The following is a 25,012-nucleotide window of genomic DNA, read 5'->3' as shown; positions in this document are numbered from 1 at the left end:
AACTTGTCTATGCTTTTATGACATCCTGCATCAATTATTTTAACTCTCTACTGGCAGGTGCCCCTTCTAATCTTGTATCACATCTACAGTTGATTCTAAACTCTGCTGCAAGAGTCCTTACATGAACCAGCAACAGCAAGCACATAACACCCATCCTGCTTTACCTCTACTGGCTCCCTGTGTCTTACAGGACTGAAAATAAAATTCTATTACTAATTTACAAAGGTTTAAATGGCTTTGCACCCACTATATCAGGGATTTTCTTCATCACTATGTTCCTATTCGCCCACTAAGTTCCTCTGATTCTGGCAATCTTGTTGTGCCCCACAATAACCTGCACTCTATGGTTGACAGGACCTTTAGCTGTATAGCAACCAGACTTTGGAATGACCTTCTGAAATTAATTAGTTCAGGTGACTCCATTCATTCTTTTAAAAAACAACTCAAAACTCATATGTTCAGTGAGGCTTTTAACTTAACCTGACATTCTACCCCTTCTTTCAGTCTTCTTCTCTGTACAGATGCTAAGTATAATTTGTGTGTGTAATATCACAAATTATGTTATTTGCTAGATTTTTCTTTTAACACTGAATTTAGTATTTATGGAAGCTCTGAACCACACAGTGAAAAAAAATTATGGGATAACCTTATCTCGTACGTACGTCAAAATATCTCGTACGTACAAGATACTTTCACGCACGCACGACGAGATGTTTTCGCGTGCGTGCGAGATGTTTTCCGCACGCACAATAAACTTAGATTAAAATATTACAAAAGTGTGCTTCGGGGCTTCCTAATTACGACCTTACCAAGGCCATGGCGCTTCAGTTTGACGTCACTTCCAGTGCTTGTAGCGCGGTAAAATTAAAAAACAGACGGATGGGCTTTTATTTATTAAGGGAGTGTGGGATGGTTAGAGTTGGGTTTAACAGCAGCATGCAATACCTATGTCAGGTAATGCCCAGAACGTCAGTCACGAATTTAACTTAGGGATCCATCTTGTCAAATACGTGACAATAAAAATCCGCCGCAACACGATTTAGATCTCTGCTGTACTTTTAAAGATCGCAGTTCATTTTGCACAATGCAATGGGTGACCCAGTGTGCCATGTTGGCCAGTGGATTTCACTAGGATATTCAAGTTTGGCTTTTTAACAAGGGTACATTTCTTGTCTGAAAACTGCAGGAGTTACAGTGGCCCGATTTGGATTTAACTCTTTAGATGCACGTTAAATCACACAGTTCATTAGTTCAGATATGCGATCGAGTGTGCACGGTTTACCAGAGAATTAAATTAGTGAACCCGCATTGAACTGGGTAAACTTCACACGCACTAAATACGTGAAATATGAATTCTTTTCGTAACTTGTGCGAATAACAAGCTGCGGGCTAGAAAGTAAATGGCTAACTAATGTAATTTCCTTTTACTATAAATTAGTGCATTGGTTAGTGGTGCTGCTTCGCGGATTTAACGATATGGGCTTAAATGCATAGCCTGCCTTTATAAACTTGCCAATATTGATTTCTGTGGACTGTAACTGTGTGAGGAAAACATCAGACAGTTCAGTTCAGTGATTTGTCCTGTTTCCAGAAAATTGATGTACAGTAGCACGCGACGGCATTTGGTGCTCATCTGAAAGTATGCAGCGCACACGCAATATTGGTAGGTGCGACTTTAAAGAACCGGGTGCGCAGGCTATGGTAAGTGGTGGGCACAAGATAGTAAGTTGTACGCACCAAATTGTTTCCCAGAAAGAAACAAAACACCATATCTCCTCAGGTGCTCCGTACGAGTGTGCAGACGAATACCTGTAAACTAAACCCTTACCCTCCCACAAGCCTACTCTTAACCATAGTGTAATGGGGTATGCGATGGGCATTTTGTGACTGACGTTCTGGGTATTACCTGACGTAGGTATTGCATGCTGCTGTTAAACCCAACTCTAACCATCCCACACTCCTTTAATAAATAAAAGCCTATCCGTCTGTTTTTTTTATTTTACCGCGCTACAAGCTGAAGTGCCATGGCCTTGGTAATGTCGTAATTAGGAAGCCCCGAAACACACTTTTGTAATATTTTAATCTAAGTTTATCGCGTACGTACGTGAAAACACAACGCACGTGAAAGTATCTCGTGACGCGCGTGAAAGTATCGCACGCACGCGTGAAAACATCTCGCACGCACGTGAAAGTATCTTGTACGTACGTGAAAGTATCTTGTACGTACGAGATAAGGGTATTCCATAATTTTTTTTCACTGTGCGGTTCAGAGCTTCCGTAAGTATTTTACTTGGTTTTAATGTCTTTTATTCTATTTAATCATTTGTATATCCTTTATCTGTTTTAGTGTTTTATTTGCTCTTTATTTGTATCCAATGTTACAAATTCCTGACATTTCTTTCTGAGACTCTATGAAGCGCCTTGAGCATGGGGAGGGTGCTATATAAACAAAATGTTATTATTGTCTTTTTTTTTTTGAAGGTGTAGGGGAAACAAATACATTCATAGCTGGCTGTATCCCAGATTACAGAGAGGAATATTACTGCATAGGAAGCCATGGTGGAGCAAAAAAGTGTACTTAGACATGACCATGAAGCAAGTCTCACACCAAGAATAAAACAACTACTTTCTGTTTCAAAATGAAGTCTTTCTAAATATCCAGAGGTTAGTCTTAATAACAAGCGATAAAGAAACATTAAAATGCTTGACATGATTAGTTAAGTTTAAACAGTCAAACAAGTTGTTCATACTTATTCCATTCAAATTAAATGCCACACTTATCACAACTGCAGGCACAATATCTATTGTCTATAAGGGAAAATACATCCCCAAAAGGGTTCTATGATTTATTTTGACTGTACTCATAATGCCAAATAGTCAAACAAGATGGATGATTGTCTTATAAGAGTTTGGCTTGACAGCCTTGTGAAAAAAGATATTGAGAGTGCCATTGCCATCATTTATTTGTTTTATAGCAGTTGCAAACACAACAGTTGAGACAACAGTAGTGTTTCTTTCATTAACAAAAGGGCACAGATATTAAAACCAAAAATGTGACTTTTTATATAGATATTGTGCAAAGGAAAACAAGAAAGAAAAATGTATAAAACTGGCATGGAATAAAAATGGCAAACTGGAGACAGGACTGTGTGATGTTGCTAATGTCTTAATTTGTACACTGTTCTTAAATTAATAAGACAGAGTGTAAACATTGGAACACAGAGGAAAGTAAAGCAATTCAAAAAATACAAGTATGCATTCAGAGAGACAGGAACACAGATAAATACGTAAGCTCAGTGCTAAAAACAAAATGCACCTCATTAAGAATAGTGGCAGAAACGCTTGCCCGCTGCCAAAATAACAGTAAGGAGTTTACAGGCACCAATTTTTTTTCAGGAAAATCTCAGTGGTGCCATTCCAGTCCTATTTCTTGCCCAACAATTGACATCAAGTTCGTATGTAGTGTACTCTGTCTGATGACTGAAGTAAAGGTGCAATGAAATCTGCGCTTTTCTGCTGGTGAGTAACCACAAATCAATAGCAGAATAGAAACTACAGTTCTGAACTCAGAACCACTGTTATAATTTTTAATTTATGACCAATTTATCAAGATTTACAGTATGCTTGTGCAGTGAGAGGGAAACAGTTCTGTATTATTTCATTTCTTGAAAAACCTGCACTTAAAATATCTGTCTGCTTTAGCCTTGCAATTTAATATTATTTTTACTTCTGCAGAACTGGGAACACATTAATTCATTCATTTGCAATACCTGCCTAGGGAAAGCTGGACCAGAGACTATACAGTTAACATTGTATCAAGCATAAAATTAACTGTCCAATGCAAGCCAGTCCAAGGAACACTCTTGCTGCTCAAAACCACACTCACATAGTACCCAGTCTTGGCTGCTATAGTCCATTACAGCTTGAAGACACTAATACGTGTTTACTGCTGTAAAATTGTATTATACAAATGTTAGGAAATTTTTTGTAGGCACAAGGCTGCATATAAACATTTTACTAAAACAATGGTCGGTTTGGCACTAGCTGGGTAATTTGTCAATAATTTGCCAAATGACCCAATGCCAGTGATGATGCGCAGATGTGCTCAGTGATGTCCATTCTGGGTCTTTGTGAGTGTGAACTTAATTTAGGATCAGTATGACTGACATTGTAGACGTTTAGTTATTTTTAAAAACAAAAATATGAAAGTAATGAATAACCATTCAATGCAATAAAGAGGTTAAAAAGACCTACAAGAATATCAATTACACAATTAAAAAGAGAAGATCTCAAAATAAAAACATAACAAATGTGATAGAAACAACAGTAGTATCAATAAAAGACATAAGTGACAAATTATTTTTTATACAATGAAAAGAACACTCTGTGGAAGAAAAGGTGTAGGAAAAAAGGCATTTAATGCAAGTGGACATCAGTATCTCAAGAGATAATTAGGTGTAATAACAGTTAAATTTACATACAATTGCAGTCACTGTAGTGACAGCCCAAAAGAAGACCAGAAGTAATGGTAAAGCTAAGAACTAAAGGATACAAAAAAATGGGACATTAACAGTATAATATGCAGGACAGGTCATTTAACTTAAGCCATGCAATGCTACAAGAGTCCAGTTTGTAAATCCATTGAAGGAATACAATCTAAAATACAAGGTTTCCTAACATTTTTCTGGTTGTCTAACATTCTCTTTTAGATATCAAACATTTTTCTGGAAACTGTGCATTCAAGTGATTTAAAAAAACGTATGGCTCTGTTGGAATACTTTTTGGATTTGGATTTAATGCATAGGGTGAAGATGATTTTTTTTGAGGGGGGGGGGATTATGTCCATATTGTAAAAAGATTAAGAACCCCTACCCAAGGTTTATTTTCTCTCACAATAAGTGTATCTATACTAATAAAAGGCAAAGCCCTGACTAACTCACTGACTGACTCACTTACTCACTCACTGACTCACTTATCACTAATTCTCCAAGTTCCCGTGTAGGTAGAAGGCTGAAATTTGGCAGGCTCATTCCTTACAGCTTGCTTACAAAAGTTAAGCAGGTTTCATTTCGAAATTCTACACGTAACGGTCATAACGGTCGATAACGGTCGACAACGTCCGCCATATTGAACTTTCTTATTCATGGCCCCATCTTCACGAAATTTGGTAGGCGGCTTCCCTGCGCTAGCTAAAACCGATGTACGTACTTATTTCGGTGGTATGACGCCATTATCGGCTACCATATTGAATTTTCCAACGTCACCAATTTTCAAACTTCCCGTGTAGGTAGAAGGCTGACCCCATCTTCACGAAATTTGGTAGGTGGCTTCCCTGAGCTAGCCAAAACCGATGTATGCATACTTATTTCGGTGTTTTGACGCCATTGTCGGCCGCCACATTGAATTTTCCACACGTCACTAATTCTCCAACTTCCTGTGTAGGTAGAAGGCTGAAATTTGGCAGGCCCATTCCTTACAGCTTACTTACAAAAGTTAAGCAGGTTTCATTTCGAAATTCTACGCGTAACGGTCATAACGGTCAACAAAGCCCGCCATATTGAACTTTCTTATTCATGGCCCCATCTTCACGAAATTTGGTAGGCGGCTTCCTGCGCTAGCTAAAACCGATGTACGTACTTATTTCGGTGGTATGACGCCATTGTCGGCCGCCATATTGAATTTTCCAAACGTCGCTAATTCTCCAAGTGCCCGTGTAGGTAGAAGGCTAAAATTTGGCAGGCTTATTCCTTACAGCTTACTTACAACAATTAAGCAGGTTTCATTTCGAAAATGTCCGCGTAACGGTCATAACGGTCAACAACGTCCGCCATGTTGAACTTTCTTATTTACGGCCCCATCTTCACGAAATTTGGTAGGTGGCTTCCCTTAGCTAACGAAACCAATGTATGCGTGCTTATTTCGTGGTATGCGCCACTGTCAGCCGCCATATTGAATTTACAACATCACTAATTCTCCAAATTCCCGTATAGGTAGAAGGCTGAAATTTGCAAGGCTCATTCCTTGCAGCTTACTTTCAAAAGTTAAGCAGGTTTCATTTCGAAATTCTACGCGTAATGGTCATAACGGTCAACAACGTCCGCCATGTTGAACTTTCTTATTTATGGCCCCATCTTCTCGAAATTTGGTAGGCGGCTTCCCTCCACTAACTGAAACCAATGTGTGAACTTATTTCGGTAGTATGATGCCACTGTCGGCCGCCATATTGAACTTTTCAACAGTCTTTGTTACTTATGGGCCCATCTTCAAGAAATTCTATCGATCAAAGAACTGTCACTTACCGAGTGGTTTCCAGGCCCGGAGGTACCACCTACCTTATCCATTCTCTTTGTTACATATTGCACGGCCATATCAGGCTCACTCTTGATATCCGGAGGAACATTCTGTCTTATGTATTGAATGACTGGGACAGGTTCAAGGTGTGGACTGATGACGGTACAGGAGATAATTATACTACACAGGAGCACTAGAAGAGTGAAATGCTTAAGCCCTTCACCTATGGTTCTGCATGTGAGTTGATGGCTGCCGCTGAATTGTTGGTTGTCGCTTTCAAGTGTACGAAATGGCCAAATATTTTACACCTTTCGACAACCGCCAATGCCTCTTAAACATCTTAGATTCACAGGTGACGATTTCAGTAGTGGACACTTTGATGTTTATGAATATTTAAACTCTCAAAAGCTGGATGTGATTTTATCGATGAAACCGGTTGTGTGCTTACAAGCTTGACAGATGCCAAATGTCACTTCAACACAACAAATCCTGCAAATACTGTCGTAATTGAAACAAACCATGAAACTCAAACCGATTATGACAGCAGCAATCCAAGCTGTGAGATTTGAGACAAGATTACTGTTCACATGGCCAACTGTAAGTTACATGCTCAAGAGTAAGCTCAGCGCACAGCTTGGTATTGTTACAACCGGAGGGCTGAACTGACAACATGGTATACAAAGAGATCCTTAACAAATAATTATTGGCATATTGTCCCACAGTTTAAAAAGGTCTAATTTTCTTCTTAATAAAAATTTGAATGCAGTACTTCACGCTCTTGAAGCTTGGTATTTTACTATATATGTATGTATATATATATATATATATGTATATATATATATATATATATATATATATATATATATATATATATATATGTATATATATATATGTATATATATATATATATATATATATATATATATATATATATATATATATATATATATACTAATAAAAGGCAAAGCCCTCACTCACTCACTCACTCACTAACTCACTCATCACTAATTCTCCAATTCCGTGTGGGTAGAAGGCTGAAATTTGGCAGGCTCATTCCTTACAGCTTACTTACAAAAGTTGGGCAGGTTTCATTTCGAAATTCTACGCCTAATGGTCATAACTGGAAGGTATTTTTCTCCATTAACTGTAATGGAGTTGAGCTGGAAAGACGTGGGGGGAGTTTAGTGTGACATCATCACGCCCCCCGTAATCCGCGTGAACTGACTGTCAACGCAGTGCCTAGAAAACCAGGAAGACCTCCAAAAAGTGCTTAAGAAAACATGCATTATATAATTGAGAAGGCAGCGAAACAATAAGAAGCGGCGAGTGACATATACTACCATATTCATGAGTGCTGCTACCTCGGAAAGAAAGCAAGGTGTAAACCTAAACTTTAAATTAAGTTCATAGACAGGCTACTGCTGGCGTTTCACATGCCCACAGGTAATGCGGGATACAAGTTTAATGAGAGAAGGCGAGGATATAAGCGAGAGTTTTGATCACTTTGTAACTAAGTTAAAATTGTAGGTGAAGGGGTGTGCTTATGCAAATTCCGAAGACTGTGTTTGTGGGGGATTGACAGTTAAGGCGGGTGGGGAGTCACGTCATCATCACCCCTCCCATTTACCTCATTTCGCTCTGAGCTGAGCTCCGCGGCTAACGCCGTCTTCCGAAGCAACTTTGTCAGACTGCCACCAAATACTCACAGAAAAATCCACAAGTTAATACACACGCTGTCTCTAGAGTTTCTCCACACTGAATCCTCCAGGCACTACTTACAAAAGGTTACATTGACAATCATGTTACGTTATTTTTAAAATCTTTCCTTTTCTTAGCACAAGCACAGCTGAGAAGCTTGATGCATGTGCTCCATAAGCGTTAAAAATAATGCATTTAATCACACTTTGCATTACAAGCAAAGGGAGCTTTTGTCAATGCATGATTTCCTGGTACACTGATTACATTGATCAGCATCCCGATTCATTTTACCCTCGCACCACCTTAGTTTGAGAAGAAGTATGAAAAAATATGAGGTTAACACAGAAAAACAGATCACCAATTCAAGCTTTATGAATAATCGATTCACCATCAATAATTGTTTTGGTAAAGCCATACTCAGTGTAATCCTCCTTCCATTTTATAATTTTTCCGCCACTAGCCATGATTAAATGAGCGGTAAAAAGTAAGAGCAAAGCGAGGGTGACTTATTTAGGCAGGCATATATATGACAGCAACACTCATGACAATGTCAATCATGTTACGTTATTATTAAAATGTTTCCTTTTCTTTTTCATTACTTCTTTAACACACTACTTCTCGCTGAGGTGGGTATTTTGCTATATATATATATATGAATGACCTCCAAAGAGCTGAGACTTTTGATATCATGAATGTGTCTGCAAAACTGGGGTCTCCTGCCCAGCAAAAGTCGAGCAGCCAGCGCGTGCATAGCTGTGCGGCCTTTGAGACGCTGACTGCGCTTCTGCCTTAAGTCAAAGTGAGCACTTTTAATTTTTTCATCCTCCCCCTGAGCTATAGCCCAGACAAGTGCAAACACAGGACCCCTTTTCTACACCGAGGCAAAATAATATTAAGGCGATTCACACTTTCTTTTGCACGTGATACGATTATGAGGTCTCAGCTCGGATTATGAAGACACGCACAGTGGAGGACTGACAGTGCCATCACAACCGATTAATGGCGGGGACATCTCACCAGTCTACACAAGACCCACCGCGACTGTCCCCAAAAGGCAATCATAACGTCAGCGAACACATCTCTATACTATATAAAAGAAAAGGCAACTTTCCTTTCTTTACACCTTTTTTCCTTTTATCCCAAACCAAAGCCTTTCTCTCTTAACACTGCAGAGGACACAAAACTAATTTTCTTTAAATGCCGGTAAGGCACATTACCAGAGGCACAGATTTGAACGTTCACATAGAAAATGTAATTTCTATACCACAGCCGTCGTGTAGCGCCTTTCAAAAGGGATCTACTACCGAGAGATGATCCATATATATTTTAGCTGCTGTTAGTTCTACTTACCTGTTGTGTTACACAGTCTTTAAAATGTAGTTTACCATAACCACTCCAGTAGTGCTCAATGTACCTGTACTTCTTAAAAGCGTTAATGTTTTACTGTTTAATAACTTATAGACTATATTTTATTATTTTTCCCTTGCACTCAGTGACCAAAGCTATACACACACATATAGACACACACAAATATACACACAAGTATATGTATGTGTATATATATGTATGTATTTCTATATATACAGTACACACACACACACACACACACACACACACACATACATACATACACACATATATATATAATTTCTGTGTGTGTATGTATGTATGTGTGTGTATATATGATGTAGATAGGTATGTATATATATATATATATATATATGTGTATATGTAGATATGTATATATATATGTATCTATCTATGTATGTATGTGTATATATATATATATATATATATATATATATATATATATATATGTAGACTCAAACCCATTATGACAGCAGCAATCCAAGCTGTGAGAAACACTAAAAAGGAGGCGTGTCAGACATCGTGGTACATTTTCTGATGCAGCTAGACGAAAAAAACTTTGTGACGCTGCCGCCAAATACACAAAACAATTACTTTGACAATCATCTTACATTATATTTAAAATGTTTCCTTTTCTTTTTCATAACTTCTTTAACACACGACATCGCTGTGAAGCGCGGGTATTTTGCTATATATATATATCACAGCGACACTCATAACAGTGACAAAACAATTACATTAACAACCATGTTACGTTATTTTTAAAATTTTTCCTTTTCTTTTTCGTACCTTCTTTAACACACTACTTCTCCGCTGCGAAGCGCGGGTATTCTACTAATTTATTTATATTGGTTAAGGCAGCAAACATTAACCATACATTTCACAGTGCATAGTAAGATAAGGATATGTATGAGGGAAGTATGACAGTGGTGAGTTCTGCAGTAGGAGTGACGGATGCATTCAAGTTGGAGGAGGGATTACATCAGGGATCGGCTCTGAGCCCTTTCTTATTTGCAATGGTGATGGACAGGTTGACAGACGAGATTAGGCAGGAGTCTCCGTGGACTATGATGTTTGCTGATGACATTGTGATCTGTAGCGATAGTAGGGAGCAGGTTGAGGAGACCCTGAAGAGGTGGAGATATGCTCTAGAGAGTAGAGGAATGAAGGTCAGTAGGAACAAGACAGAATACATGTGTGTAAATGAGAGGAAGGTCAGTGGAATGGTGAGGATGCAGGGAGAAGAGTTGGCGAAGGTGGATAAGTTTAAATACTTGGGATCAACAGTACAGAGTAATGGGGATTGTGGATGAGAGGTGAAAAAGAGAGTGCAGGCAGGGTAGAATGGGTGGATAAGAGTGTCAGGAGTGATTTGTGACAGACGGATATCAGCAAGAGTGAAAGGGAAGGTCTACAGGACGGTAGTAAGACCAGCTATGTTATATGGGTTAGAGACGGTGGCACTGACCAGAAAGCAGGAGACAGAGCTGGATATAGCAGAGTTAAAGATGCTAAGATTTGCTCTGGGTGTGTCGAGGATGGATAGGATTAGAAATGAGTACATTAGAGGGTCAGTTCAAGTTGGATGGTTTGGAGACAAAGTCAGAAAGGCAAGATTGCGTTGGTTTGGACATGTGCGGAGGAGAGATGCTGGGTATATTGGGAGAAGGATGCTAAGGATAGAGCTGCCAGGCAAGAGAAAAAGTGGAAGGCCTAAGAGAAGGTTTATGGATGTGGTGAGAGAGGACATGCAGGTGATATGTGTGACAGAGCAAGATGCAGAGGACAGAAAGATATGAAAGAAGATGATCCACTGTGGCAACCCCTAACGAGAGCAGCCGAAAGAAGAAGAGGAAGAAGTAAGATTATAATAATAAACCATATGGTTCATGGAAAATATTATCAGGATACTGATATGCCTTATAATTGAATTAGGGTTAGAGCATTTTAAAACTAATATAAGCAATTTACAATTTAAATATTTGCAATTCTGATTTTTGTTTTTCTGTCTTGAAATTTATGGTGTCACGGCAGATCACAAATGAGTTAAACTGTACTTATGTATATTTAATGTTAGGTTATTGCCAGATTAGTGCTAATTTAAATTATATATGCAAGCAGCATCATTTTAATGATATGCTATACATATATTCCAGGTACCTAATTAACATGGGTCTAACATAAATTAATTTGAAATTACAGTACTACTAATTTTGGCAAACAGTAAAACCTGAAGAGAAGCTATGCTTATGCTATGTTTATTGTTACAGCACTTTAATTTTATTGTGTTTTTTTCCTCATTACCATAGTTTACTACTTTAGATTTTCTAAACAATATAATAACACCTCAACTGCAGAGGGTCTGATTTAAATATGGTGGCATGACTAAAGGATCTTGACTACTGTATTCTGCTCTAGGAAAAAATAAATTAAAGGAACCTAAAAGACAGCTCTTCATATACCAAATATTCTTTTGCTCTAAATACATGTCCAGAATTGTATTTTAGGGCAATATAAGAAATATCTAATCAATCAATAACCTAGTGTAACTAAAACTATAGCTCTGATTACCACATTGTTTAATGTATTTCACAAACCATAAGATATTCAGCACCTTTTAAGGCAAGAATCCTATTCTATTTTATTTCAGAAAGGTTAGTGTTTACTGTGGTCAAGATACAATAAACTTCTTAGTGCCTTGTATAGGAGAAGTATTCAGTTAGTGCTACAATATATTTCACTAGAAGTCAGTTTAATGACCTAAAATTTATAGTTGTGTGCTCCTCAAACAATTTCTGATTATGTGTATTGGATGTATTGCAAAGAACAAATTTCAAAAACTGAACAGATCAAATAAATATATATGCTTTTATTCTTCTGTATTTTGGTTTATGTTAATATTAGTATTAGAGCAACAGGCTGAAAAGACAAAGCAAAGAAGCGAATACTTAAATACATAGTATATTGGATCCATTAGCACTTTCAGAACAGCTTTTATTATTCAACCTTTTAATGACAACATGCCATTGAAATGGCAGTAAATGATGCTGAAACAACAGACAAATATATTTCGAGTTTTACCAGCACCCCAAATCATCCCAATCAGAATGCTTATTATTTGTCTCTCCTTTGCTATGTCATTGCAGCTTGGAAGCCTGTTGTAGAAAATTATAGGTTTGCCTTAAAGCTTGTGAGTGGGCAGCATGAGGTTCATTTAAGTGTATTTCAACAGATTAACTTATTCCCTATTTTAATTGAGCTGACAGTACTCATATCCTCACAGGTGTGTGCAATGAAACCTGGCATTGGAGACTGAAAACTACAAATTAACCACAGTGCTTCACAAAATCATCATAGTTCTATTTATCATTTAGAAAGTGATTTTAAAGCATAGACAGGATGTCTATGGAAAAGATGAGACTACAAAACATGTTCGGAAATATGCCAAATAACCATAAGACAACACTGAAAAATTTTATTTTGCTGTTCCTCAACTTGGGATTAATAAAGTATCTATCTATCTATCTATCTATGAAGTAGTACCCCATCCAGGGATGGTTTCTGCCTTGCGTCAGTGCGGTCTAGATAGGTTCCAGTCGTGAAGTGAATTAATTAAATATAAGAACAGTGTATTATATTACATAATGTATATATACTGTATATTTTTATATTACATAATGTATATATATATATATATATATATATATATATATATATATATATATATATATAATTCATGGAGGCTATATGTTGGATCTAGGTGTCAAGTTGTATGTGGCATTAATAAGTAGACATGAGAAGCAGGTCCTGACACTTTGATCACAATAGATTAATTGGATCAGCTAATTCAAACCATGGTATTTTGTTATTCCTATTTTAAAGATATTTTCATTATAAGAAATGATGAAAGAAAGGAAACTGATGAAATTTAGACCTATATATATAGGATAAATATATCTTGAGCCTAAAAAAATAAATGACGCATTACCATAATACACAATGAGGTGCATGGTCTTTGTCAGAGATACTGTGCAGTACAGCGCTACCATCTGCATAAAAGGAGTTATCTGAACCTCATATTAAAATGTAAAAAAATGAAGGGTGACTCAATAATAAGCAACACTGAACAGAAAACTCAAAAAAAAAAAATTCTGTCTTCTACGATAGCCAAGTACAAATATATCTTATATTATTGTGTTAATTCAGACTTGGATACAATAGTATAATCCAAGCTATTATTTTTAAAGACAAAAACAAATGTTTGCAGTTTGTTGAATAAAAAGTTCTAATCATATCTGTAAACAGATGTTCTTAACAATGATGATTAACAGATACAAAAGGCACTGAACATTGTTTTTGAAACTACTAAAACTTTCATGGAAAATTATGAGTGGTTATAACTGTAAACAATGAGATTTCTTTAGCACTTAACTGGTTAGCTACTTGGACCTAAGGACAATCAACGTTGTATTAATTTATGACATATACAAATTTCAGATATGTTATTGGTTGTTTCATCCGCTTGAAGTGTTACTATGTCAAGTCTGCAAAGGAACCTGTTTAATATGTGAAAATGATTTTTTGATTCTGGTGAATACCATGTTGCATAAAAACTCTTAAAGCCTTTGTTAAAGGGCATTAATTTCTGTACTAAAATTAGAGACTTCCCTTTTATGTATCTGCTGTGCCTTCTTACAATAATAGCGGTGAAAGACTCTATGACCAGATCACTAATCGTTCAGTATTTTTGTAAAGTTTAGAGATGGGTGATAATGCACATTCCTCATCAAGTGTTGACATAATATCCTCTTTGTACATAGCTCCTTCTTATACACAAGATATCAGATAGTTTTTTACCTCTTGGGCAAAAGTTTTCATATCCACAGTTACATTAGTCTGTAAGGACACATATTAACAATGTAATTGCCTATATGTAGGAGTGGGCAAAGCTAACCTCTTATTACAGTTTATATAAGTGGAGCAAAATGAGGGATTACAATGGCTTCATATTATCATTACTAAACAAAGAACAGAAAATCATTATCCATAAGGGAGATGTCAATTCACAAGTAACTGTGTTGCAAAGAGATAAGAAAAAAAAATTGGCACTAAATGAATCAGATACTTTAACCTTCAAAAAAAATCTTTGTCAAATAGAATAAACTGCTGAGAAGGAACAACACATGGTTACTTTAAGAATATAGTGCATAATAGTGTAAATTTATGAGTGCACATGTAGGGAAAAGAAGAAAAAAGGTTATACACAACTCAACTGTTATCATTGTGAGGGCAACCATCTTTTATTTACCATTATATGTATTTTTTTACTCAGCAACCTCCTGTGATGTCACAAAATCATCATAATATTTCAGCTGCTATAGTTTTTATGAGGAAATTTGACCAGAACATTTATTCCAGGGGTCTCTTCACTCTAAAATGGTTCTTGCTGCATAAGGCCACTTCCTGTATATGAGTAATATTTGCTTGGAGATAACTGAGATCAGTAAACATTTCAAGTTACAAGTGAAATGAAATAATCATTTGACAACCATGCTAATGAAATATGGTGATGGTATTACTAGACATCATGGATGTTTTTTAGACAGTACAGAAGCAGATTGCTACTGTAATACAGCTAGTCAGCAGAAAATCACGGTACTTCATCTTCAGAACCTCACAAATATGATAAAAGAAGAAGCACAAAGATATAAAAATGGAAACTAAGAAAAATTCTCTGCCATTCATTCTATTTAGAATTTAGAAAAGAATACTTTTAAAAAGTCAACATCTAATAGCCTCCTCAGAAAAAATTCATATTAAACTCATGTAGTCTAAAGTGCTACAACAACAATAATGTATTGATATATACAGTACATATTTAGAATCATAGAACAGACTAGCATTATCCATTTTATGCTATGGCTGGAACAGAAGTACTGGCTTAAAAAGCTGCTGCTCTTTAGTAACTCCTAAAAAATATTTTTCTATGGTGGGGCCCCTTCTCAGAATCCAGACTTTGAGGCTTATCTCCATAGAATGATCATTCACCCAGTGACATCTCAGAGCCACATTCTTATGGTACCAGCTAAACATTCAGCTCAAACAACAAGCTGAAACTCACCAACTGAAAATCTTGAAGGACAGTACTTTGCACAAATGGTTTAACTAAAAGGCATGTCTTATGTGCATTGAAGAAACCAATGATATGATTTCTATTACTTCAAGAGTTTGGGGAAAGTCTTTGACTCAAGTCTGAAAGACACAGCTGCCATTCAGAAATTCACGCAGGAGCTTGGGGAATGGCTCACCAAAGTTGATAGGTCTGGCCTGCCTGGTAGGTTTAAAGCCTGGATCTATCAGCATTCAATCCTGCCCCGGGTCCTATGGCCTCTGCTGGTATATGCAGTCCCATTTTCAACAGTTGAGAACCTTGAAAAGATCAGCAGGAAGTGGTTGGGACTCCTATGCAGCCTAACCAGGGCAGTACTGTATGGAACTAAGAACATCCTGCAGCTACCATTTAGAGGTCTCACGGAAGAATTCATGGTAGCACGCACCAGAGAAGTGAAGTCCTACAGTATAGGAACTCCAAGGATTGTAAGCTGTCAGCAGCTGGCATTGAGGTGAGGACAGGCAGGAAATGGAGGGTGGAGAAGGTTGTGGAGGTGGCAGAGTCACGTCTGAGACAGAAGGCTCTGGTTGGCACCGTGGCAACAGGTAGAGCAGGTCTGGGCTACCCAAAGACCCAGGTCGGCAAGGCCCAGGGCAAGAAGAGAATCCATCTACTCCAGGAAGAGGTCTGAGCAGGGGTGGAGGAAGAGAGAGTGACCAGGGCAGTAGGACTCCGGCAACAGGATGCATGGACAAGGTGGGAGAGGTGGGGGAGGTGACAGAGGTGCTCTCCAGCGAAGGATCACATGGTTGGACATCATGCAGGGAGATTTCTTTTGTGTCCGGTTCCTGGTGCAAGCGGTCTACAATGTCATGCCAAGTCCAGCAAACCTCCACGTCTGGGGAAAGAGCGAGACACCATCCTGCCCACTTTGTTCAGGAAGAGGCTCTCTAGAACATCTACTCAGCAGCTGTCCTAAGGCATTGGCAGATGGACGCTACCGGTGGTGCCATGACAAGGTGCTCAAGTCAGTTGTTGACAGCTTGACTGCAGCCATCAAGACAAGCAAACTCCTCCATGGCCCTAAGAAGTCAGTTACCTTCGTTAAAGCGGGAGAGCAATCCCAGGCAAAGGCAGTAACAACAGGCTTCTTCTACACAGCTTCTGACTGGCAGCTGCAGGCTGACATGGGAAACCAACTAAAGTTCCCGCAGCAAATTATAACAACACCACTCCGGCCAGACATGATCATTACATCTGAGGCCTCAAAACAACTGATCATGCTGGAACTGACAGTGCCCTGGGAAGAACGTATTGAGAAGGCTAGTGAGAGGAAACGCGCCAAGTACCAGGAGCTGGTGGAGGAGTGCAAGGGCAGAGGCTGGAGGGTACTCTTTGAGCCCATAGAAATTTGGATTTGCAGGACTCTCACTCTGTAGAGTCCTCACACGGTTGGGCATAATAGGAGCGGCCAGGAAGGGGGCCATTAAATCCGCAAGTGAAGCCGCAGAGAAAGCCTCAAGGTGGCTTTGGATGAAGAGGGCCGATCTGTGGATTGCTACTGGGACATAAGTTGGGGAGTGATCAATCCCGGCTGGGTCGCCTGAGCGAGGGTGTATGATGTTGCGAGACCCGAAACGCCCGATGACCTCAGGATACATCACTGATGATATGTCCCAGTGCATCCAGGTGATGTTTCTTATATAGCCTTTAAAAACTTCAAACATACACTAACTAATCTCTTTTCTTATCAAGCTTACAGCTCTCAACCTTGTTTTAATTTTGGCTATCCACAGCCAGACCCATATAGAGTGTGGGCGTAACAGAGATTGAAGTGTTCTCTTTACTCTAATGGGAAACTTTACTGGACATTAAGAGTGGAAGATTTGTTTGTACTGGAGTTTGTCCAAACCGTGCTGAAAAATAGCAAGTGCTCAACCTGAGAGTGGCCAAGTATGAAAGGTCACAAATTTGCCTTGCTAAAACAGCAACTGACTGATCACCAGTTGCTCAGAAAATGTGATTTTGCTAGACCCAAGAGAACTGCCACAGTGTGTTGAACCTCAAAAGAAATTGCATGACACAAACAACCAAAAGAGTTGACCAAGGTAAAGAAGTAGAAAGGTCACAAAAACAAAAAAAAGAAGGCACTATGAAGATTCTTCCAAATATCTAGACAGAGACAACCAGGAGAAGAATAAAGCATTGCTTACAGCAGAGCTATAAGTACACCTACTTCAATTCCAAGAACTATTAAATATAATTTAGTACTGTGGTCAGGACAAAAAAAACTAATGTAATATTGTATTTGTGTCACTGTATCTGAAAGGTAAACCTTGTGAAGGATAGTAAGAAAGTGCACTGCACATTTCACACTCAAACACAGAGAGCAAATAAATGCCACAGTGCAAACACAAGAGGTTTAATAACTAGCTAGAGAACTTATCCATTTTGAACTTTGAAGTTATGTATATAGGAGCGAAAATGTTCAACTAAACTTTCATAATTTTGTGTTGTTTGTCATTGTCCTTCATTTATATATCTGTAGGTTTACAGTTGTTCATATAGGAAAAGACAAGCAAGTTATGATTAATATAATAGTTATTTTTTTAACTTTATTAACTCAAAACAAATTCACAAAGGCACAATGCACTTAAGGACAATCTCATAAGTGCTCAAATTGCCTGCCTCATGTACTCACAACTGTAAGCCTACTTTTGTCTACCCCTGTATATCTATATAGCTATAGTGCCCTCCAAACTGTTTAGGACAAAGACACATTTTCCTTGATTTACTCCTCTGCTCCACCATTTAAAATTACAAACCAAACAATTCAGATGTTATTTTTTGCTCTTTGCAGACTTTAATTTTAGGGTATTTGTAAACATTTCAGTCATATTATGTAGAAATGACAACACTTTTACATGATTTCCCCATTTCAGGGCACCATAATGTTTGGAACAATTGGCATCACAGGTGTTTGTGATTATTGAGGTGTGTTTGACTGCTTCATTAATGCAGACATATTAATGTCTGTGATTAATTACAGTCAAATGCAGGGTATCAAGACATTCAGACATATATACATTAGTTCCATTAGTTTATTCAAACATATTTAATGAAAAATACAAGATGATCCCAAAACACTTTGTTTCTGCTTACTTGCAAATAAAAACTTTGCTTGTTGAATTATACCTTAATTTTCAACTGTATTTTGTATGCACTAAACAAGCCCAGAGTTGAAGGAGTTGTTTACATGCATGCCGTGTCTGTAAGATTACATTAGCAATATAGTCGAAGAAAAATAACCTGCTAAAGCTATTAGTAACCTGCACAGAGTGTGTTTGGAAGATTAATTTATATCAAACTTCCAAACGCTATAGGGCATATTCTGTATTCAAGGCACTATAGCCAATAGAAGGATAATAATTTGAAATTGTAACTGATTGAATTAGCTTTCTTACTACTTACACATTAATGCAGCATACAACTTTATTTTTACCTGGCACCTAAAGATGCTGAACTAATCACATGGTTTTAAATGTTTGCATTTGCAAAAAAAAAATGTAACATGGAAAACGGGCCCATCTTTGCATATGCAATTGAATCCAGAATGAAAAAAAGGCTAGAATTACACTTTTAATAGAAGTAGACTGATTCAACTTACAGGTAGTAGAGTTTCCCTGCTGCTGGTAATTGTCTCCTCCTGTAGTCAATTCCGGAATCCAGCTTCATGGTTGTGCAGTATTCCTGCACAAACAAGAAAATAAAAATGGCAGCCAAATGTATCAAGAATTCTATCTTAAATTAAGATGATTTACAAATTTATATACATGGACAAAGGAGGGGAAAAAAAACAGACCACTAATCCACTGCAGAATGAATGCTTATACAGTGTAATGCACAACTGCATCTCTGAAAGAAAGGTCTACAATGAACTTACATCTGAGAATATTATAGTAAATAAAAGGAAATGATATCTACCACTTACACATTGCATTTTTCTCAATTGGTTTGTGGTACACTAATTTGTGTACATTCCTTACAGAATGAAAATATCCATTACAGTAATCCCACGCTATATCGCGCTTCGACTTTCGCGGCATCACTCTATCGCGGAATTTTTATGTAAGCATATCTAAATATATAGCACAGATTTTTCGCTGCTTTGCGGGTTCTGTGGACAATGGGTCTTTTTACTTCCTGTACATGCTTTCTCAGTTGGTTTGCCCAGTTGATTTCATACAAGGGACGCTATTGGCGGATGGCTGAGAAGCTAACCAATCAGAACACGCAGTTAAGTTCCTGTGTGCTGAATGGCTCAGCGACGGAGCGCTGAATTTGATTCTACGGCGTTAACCAGGAAGTCTTGCTCATTCAGCATCAACGTGTTTCACTGTGTAAAGAGTTAACTTTTGTGTTCTTTTGTATTTATCTCGCTGCATAGTCAAGCCCTTCATTGTGGCTCCAAAACAATCTGCTCCTGCTACTGCTTCAGGGGCCGTGCCCAAGCGCCAACAGAAGATATTAACGATTGCCGAAAAGGTAAACGTTTTGGATATGTTGAAGGAAGGGAAAAGCTACACTGCTGTAGGACGCCATTACAGCATCAATGAGGCTATGATTCTTTTTATTTAAAAAGAAGGAAAGGAATATAAGATCTACAGTCGCAGTATCCTTTTAACCAGAGTGCAAAACGAGTTGTAAGTGGATGTAATAAGGCAGTAGTCTGGATGGAATCTGCTTTAGGGATTTGGATTGAAGAAGAACAACAGCGGTGCTACACACTTGCCTGAACAGGCTCCTTTAGAAGAGCTTCAACGCTCTCCTTTGTTGTGCAGAAAAACTAAACTCATCGTTATCGGACAAGTCATCGTGTCATTGTTGGTGAGTAACCATAATTAATTTTCTACTTACAGTACTTAGTACATGTACGTACGTTTAGTGTCACTGTACACACATTTACTGTATACAATTTTTCTTGAATTGTATGTATTTATTGCTGGTGGCCTGTCTATCGTAATGGCTGTAACATATGTGATATCGGAGACACTCAATATCTTTAAAATAATATTTAGCTTTTACTGTATATAAACAGTGTGTTTACATACATAATTTCAATGAATCTTACCTAATAACTAAGAGAATACAAAGGGTTTATGCTGTATAACTGTGCGGGGAATATTTATAAACAGTTTGGGAGAGTTTATAAGGGCTTAAAATATATCAAAAAAACCATACAAACATATGGTTTTTACTTAGCGGATTTTCACCTATCGCGGGTAGGGTCTGGAATGTAACCCCCGCAATTGAGGAGGGATTACTGTACATATATATATATATATTATATATATATATATATATATAGTAGCAGTGCGAGGAAATGATCGCATGTCATGAGGGAGGTTACCATCTGGCAACAAAACTTTTTATTTTTATAAATAGTAACAGAAAAATAACTAAAATCGGCACTTTCTTGTGCTGCTCACAGGGAAACAAAACTCTTGTTCTCACAATGCAGGAAAACAACATCTCTGAGTCGCTTTGCTCTCATGTGCTGTGGATCGAAAGGGGTGGGGCTTCCTTCAGCTGGGTGCCCTCAAGGGGCAGCTTCTCCAGGCTGTGAGGGAAGAAGGAGACATGTCTGTTATATATATACACACACACACACACAGAGAGGGAGAGGTTTGGGGGGACCTGGCAATTTCCTATAAGAAGCTGGAAAGGCGTACTGGAATAGGCTCAGTTTTGGTCAATTCAGCTCAGCATAGTACCACTATGATCATCACCAGGAAATGTCAATGGAAACTGAGCAATATTGTTCTCTGCATCCATCTATATATATATGTGTGTATATACGTAATATATTGCTTGTGTATACTGTATATACACAAACCCACACATACACATTATACATATACATATATATATATATATATATATATATATATATATATATATATTGTGGAAGACTGCCGGCTTCGAGGCGGTCCGCACCCCAGGCCGACAGGAGGAGCTCTCCAGACAGCGGGATTGTGCTCCGAGGTCCAGCAGGGCCTTATGGACTCTGTGGTGTTTATTCACAGCCCTGCTGGATACCTTGGCCACCAGGAGTCGCTGTGGGGACTTATCGGCTCTGTTGTGCCTTATGACCGGGAGTACGCCACGGTCACGTGACAGGAAGATATGGCGTGCTCGGGTTGAAGTAATGGACTTATTGCCCTGACCGGAAGGAGTAGGGAACTGTGGACTCCTGGGACAGGAACACCTCCGGGTCAGGGGCTATAAAGGGCGCTGCCTCAGTCCAGACACTGAGCTGAGCTGGGAGGTAGAGGAGCAAGTGTCTGGGCGAGGAGGAGTGTTTATTGTTATAGTATTGATAGTGGTTTGAATGAGTAGTGGGGAAGGTGCTTGGTGCACTGAGGAAAAGATAAATAAAAGGTCTTGACTTTTACCTGGTGTCTGGAGTTGTACCTGAGGGTTCAAGGGTGCACTACTGCCCCTACTGCCACAATATATATATATATATATATATATATATATATATATATATATAAACAAATATACATTATGTTTGGTGAAGGGAGATTCACTGATCTTGACTTTGCTGACAGTGATGTGATCTTTGCGCAGTCAAAATAGGCTCTGATGGGGGCTTCCAAGAGCATGAGCGAGGAGTCTGAGTGCCTTGGATTGTGGACAAAAAAAAAAAGAAGATCCAGGCCTTTATTAACCTCTTGAGCACATCCATCAGCCATGCGTCTGTCTGTGGAGGAAATGTCAACCTAATCGAGAGGTTTAGTTACCTCAGCAGCAACATTCTTCCTATGAAGTCAACAGACAGACTGGGAGAGCATGGGCATGGTCATGAGGTTGCTGGAAAAGGGATTGTGGCACTCTCGAAATCCCTGCAAAAAGACAAAGGTCCAACTATTTAGAGTCCTGGTGCTTCCTGTTAAGCTGTATGGTTGTGAGATATGGATGCTATCCAGTGACCACAAATGAAGACTGGACTCCTTCAGTACTGTGTCTCTTTGGAGATTCCTTGGGTACGACTTGTTTGACTTTTTGTCAAAACAAGTGGTTGCTCATGGAATGAGGCACATTACCTACATTGTGAGGGAGTGTCAGTTATGGCTCTATGGTCATGTGGAACGATTTCATGAGGGTGATCCGTCTCACAGGATACTCATTGCTGAGGACCTAAGCGGCTGGACCAGGCCAAGGGGACAGCCACATAACACCTGGCTGTGGCAGATAGAAGGTCATTTCCAGAGGGTAGAACTGGGCCACAAGTACAAATATATATAATAAGGCTTAATTAAGAAAAGTAGTTTTCACCATTTCTCAAACAACAAAAATATATATATGTATATATTCTCACACAATCACTTAATTAATATTGGCAATTAAACAGTGCTTAAATTTTAAATCATTAATTGCACTATAACATTTTGCTGTTAAAATATACACTTACTATACAGCTGTGTTTTTTTCTTCAGCATATCTGCTAGATATTCATAATTCCTGAGGTATAATTATGTATATGGATTACCATTTTAATTATGTAGTACTTGTTTCTTACCAAAACGTATGATGTATGACATACAGCAACCAGTAATACAAAACAAATCTTAAAAAAAAAAACTGCATACAAAGTAGCACTTTCAAATTCATCCTTATCTTTTCTTTTTCCACTTGAAAGTGTAAGCTTCTGCATTTTAAACAAGCACACTGTCCAAACTCAAGCAGTGTCTATTTTAATTTAAAGGACAAAATAAAGGTTTGAATTCCTTTTCTTGCCATTTTTCTATTTGCACAGGACAACTTTTCCAATGACTTTTTTTCATTTTATTACTCCACTTTCTTTACCGTAAAGCCTAATATACCAACGCATCCACTCTCTCCTGGCTCATCTACTGTATTACCTCACATAAAGGAGAAGGGGCTGAAAATATCAGTTTTGTCAATCTGCCTTTTTACCAATCGCTGATCGAGTTTTTTTTAGTGAAAATCAGAGCATATACACACTCACATATACATACATAACAACATATACAGTGGAACCTCGGTTCACGAACGTCTCGGAACACATACAAATCGGGTTACGACCAAAAAGTTTGCCAAACTTTTGCATCTGTTCATGACCACACACTCAGGTGAAAAACAAGCCAGTTTCCCTTCCGGTTCGTATGCGCCGATGATTTCCGCACGTGTTCAGTCTCTCCCTGTACATTGTTCTCGGTCATACATGCATGTAGTGCTGGGCGATATGGAAAAATCATATATCACGATATGGATTATTTTATATCACAATAACGATATATATCACGATATACCACCCACAATAAAGTACGTTTCCAGTTATTCTCTGAAAAGTTTGACAAAAATATCATTGCATACTTTTTTTTGCAACTTTATTTTGAAGTGACATTTAACTGAACTGTCACAAAACCACAAGATGGAGTTTCTTTGCGAAAAAGTTCATTTTTATTCTTGATTATCACTTATATAAGAGATGAATAGAGTATGCATTGCATAGCGACAAGACATTATCATTCATTTGTCATAGCCTATTTAATGCAATATTTTCTTTAGTAATTGATAAAATTACGTTAGAAACGATAGAAAAGTGTCTATCGTCCTATTTCTCTTCTATCGTTTCTATCGTCCCCACTATATATATCATCATATCGCCCAGCACCACATGCATGCATTCGCTGTGAACTATTTGTGCTCTATTTTGTGTATGTTTGCATTAATTTTGCAATTAACCATGGCCTCTAAGCAAGTGAAGAGTGGTAGTGTTGATGAGAAGAAAGGTTTGAAGAAAATTGAAATCGAATTAAAGAAATTGAAAAGTATAAGCGTGGCGTTCATGTTACTGATATTGCCGCTGAGTACAAGAAGTCAAAATCTATGATTTTGACTATTCTAAAGCAGAAAGAGGCCATTAAAGCAGCTGATGTTGCCAAAGGAGTTACAGTGCTAACCAAGCAGAGACCTCAGGTGCTGGAAGAGGTGGAAAAACTGTTGCTAGCGTGGTTGAATGAGAAGCGACTTGCAGGGAATAGAGTAAGTGAAGCGATGTTATGCGAGAAAGCTAGAAAGAGTCACGGTGATTTGCTGCAAAACTATCCTTCTACGAGTGGCTAATTCTTCTTCCTCACTTCCTTCATGCCAGAACTCGACTCATACAAGGTCAGTTTGCTTGGTTGTTTATGGTTAGTTTTTGTATAAATTAAGGATTTTTCAAATTTTCATTTTTTTCCCTGTGCTTAAAACTCATTCAAAAAAGTGTTTACAGCGAGCAGTCTGTAAAGCTGTAGCGTGAACTCTTGCAATGTTAGTTTTCACCTTTTATCAAGGTTTTCTCAGTGTTATTCAATGTTTTTGCATTTAGTTTACTATTACACTGTGCATTCTATGGTATAATTAACTATTTTTGTGTTTAAAAATCTTAAAAAAATATATATTTACATACAGTTCGTACGGTCTGGAATGGATTAATTGTATTTACATACAATCCTATGGGGGAAATCA

At 38.0% G+C, this 25,012-nt stretch overlaps 1 protein-coding gene across 1 annotated transcript in view; it reads right to left on the bottom strand.

Moving 5' to 3' along the window:
* The window catches only part of afg1lb (AFG1 like ATPase b), a 261,074-nt gene that overhangs the window by 79,709 nt on the left and 156,353 nt on the right, over positions 1 to 25,012 (bottom strand). Inside the window, exon 8 of the mRNA XM_039749760.1 lies at positions 19,137 to 19,219. Coding sequence (XP_039605694.1) covers positions 19,137 to 19,219 — 83 coding nt within the window. The remainder of the gene's footprint in view (positions 1 to 19,136; positions 19,220 to 25,012) is intronic.

This window comes from Polypterus senegalus, chromosome 3, assembly GCF_016835505.1.
Source record: "Polypterus senegalus isolate Bchr_013 chromosome 3, ASM1683550v1, whole genome shotgun sequence".
Classification (NCBI taxonomy): domain Eukaryota; kingdom Metazoa; phylum Chordata; class Cladistia; order Polypteriformes; family Polypteridae; genus Polypterus; species Polypterus senegalus.
Note: the sequence above shows the minus strand (reverse complement) of the source record. Positions and strands in the feature narration are given on the sequence as shown.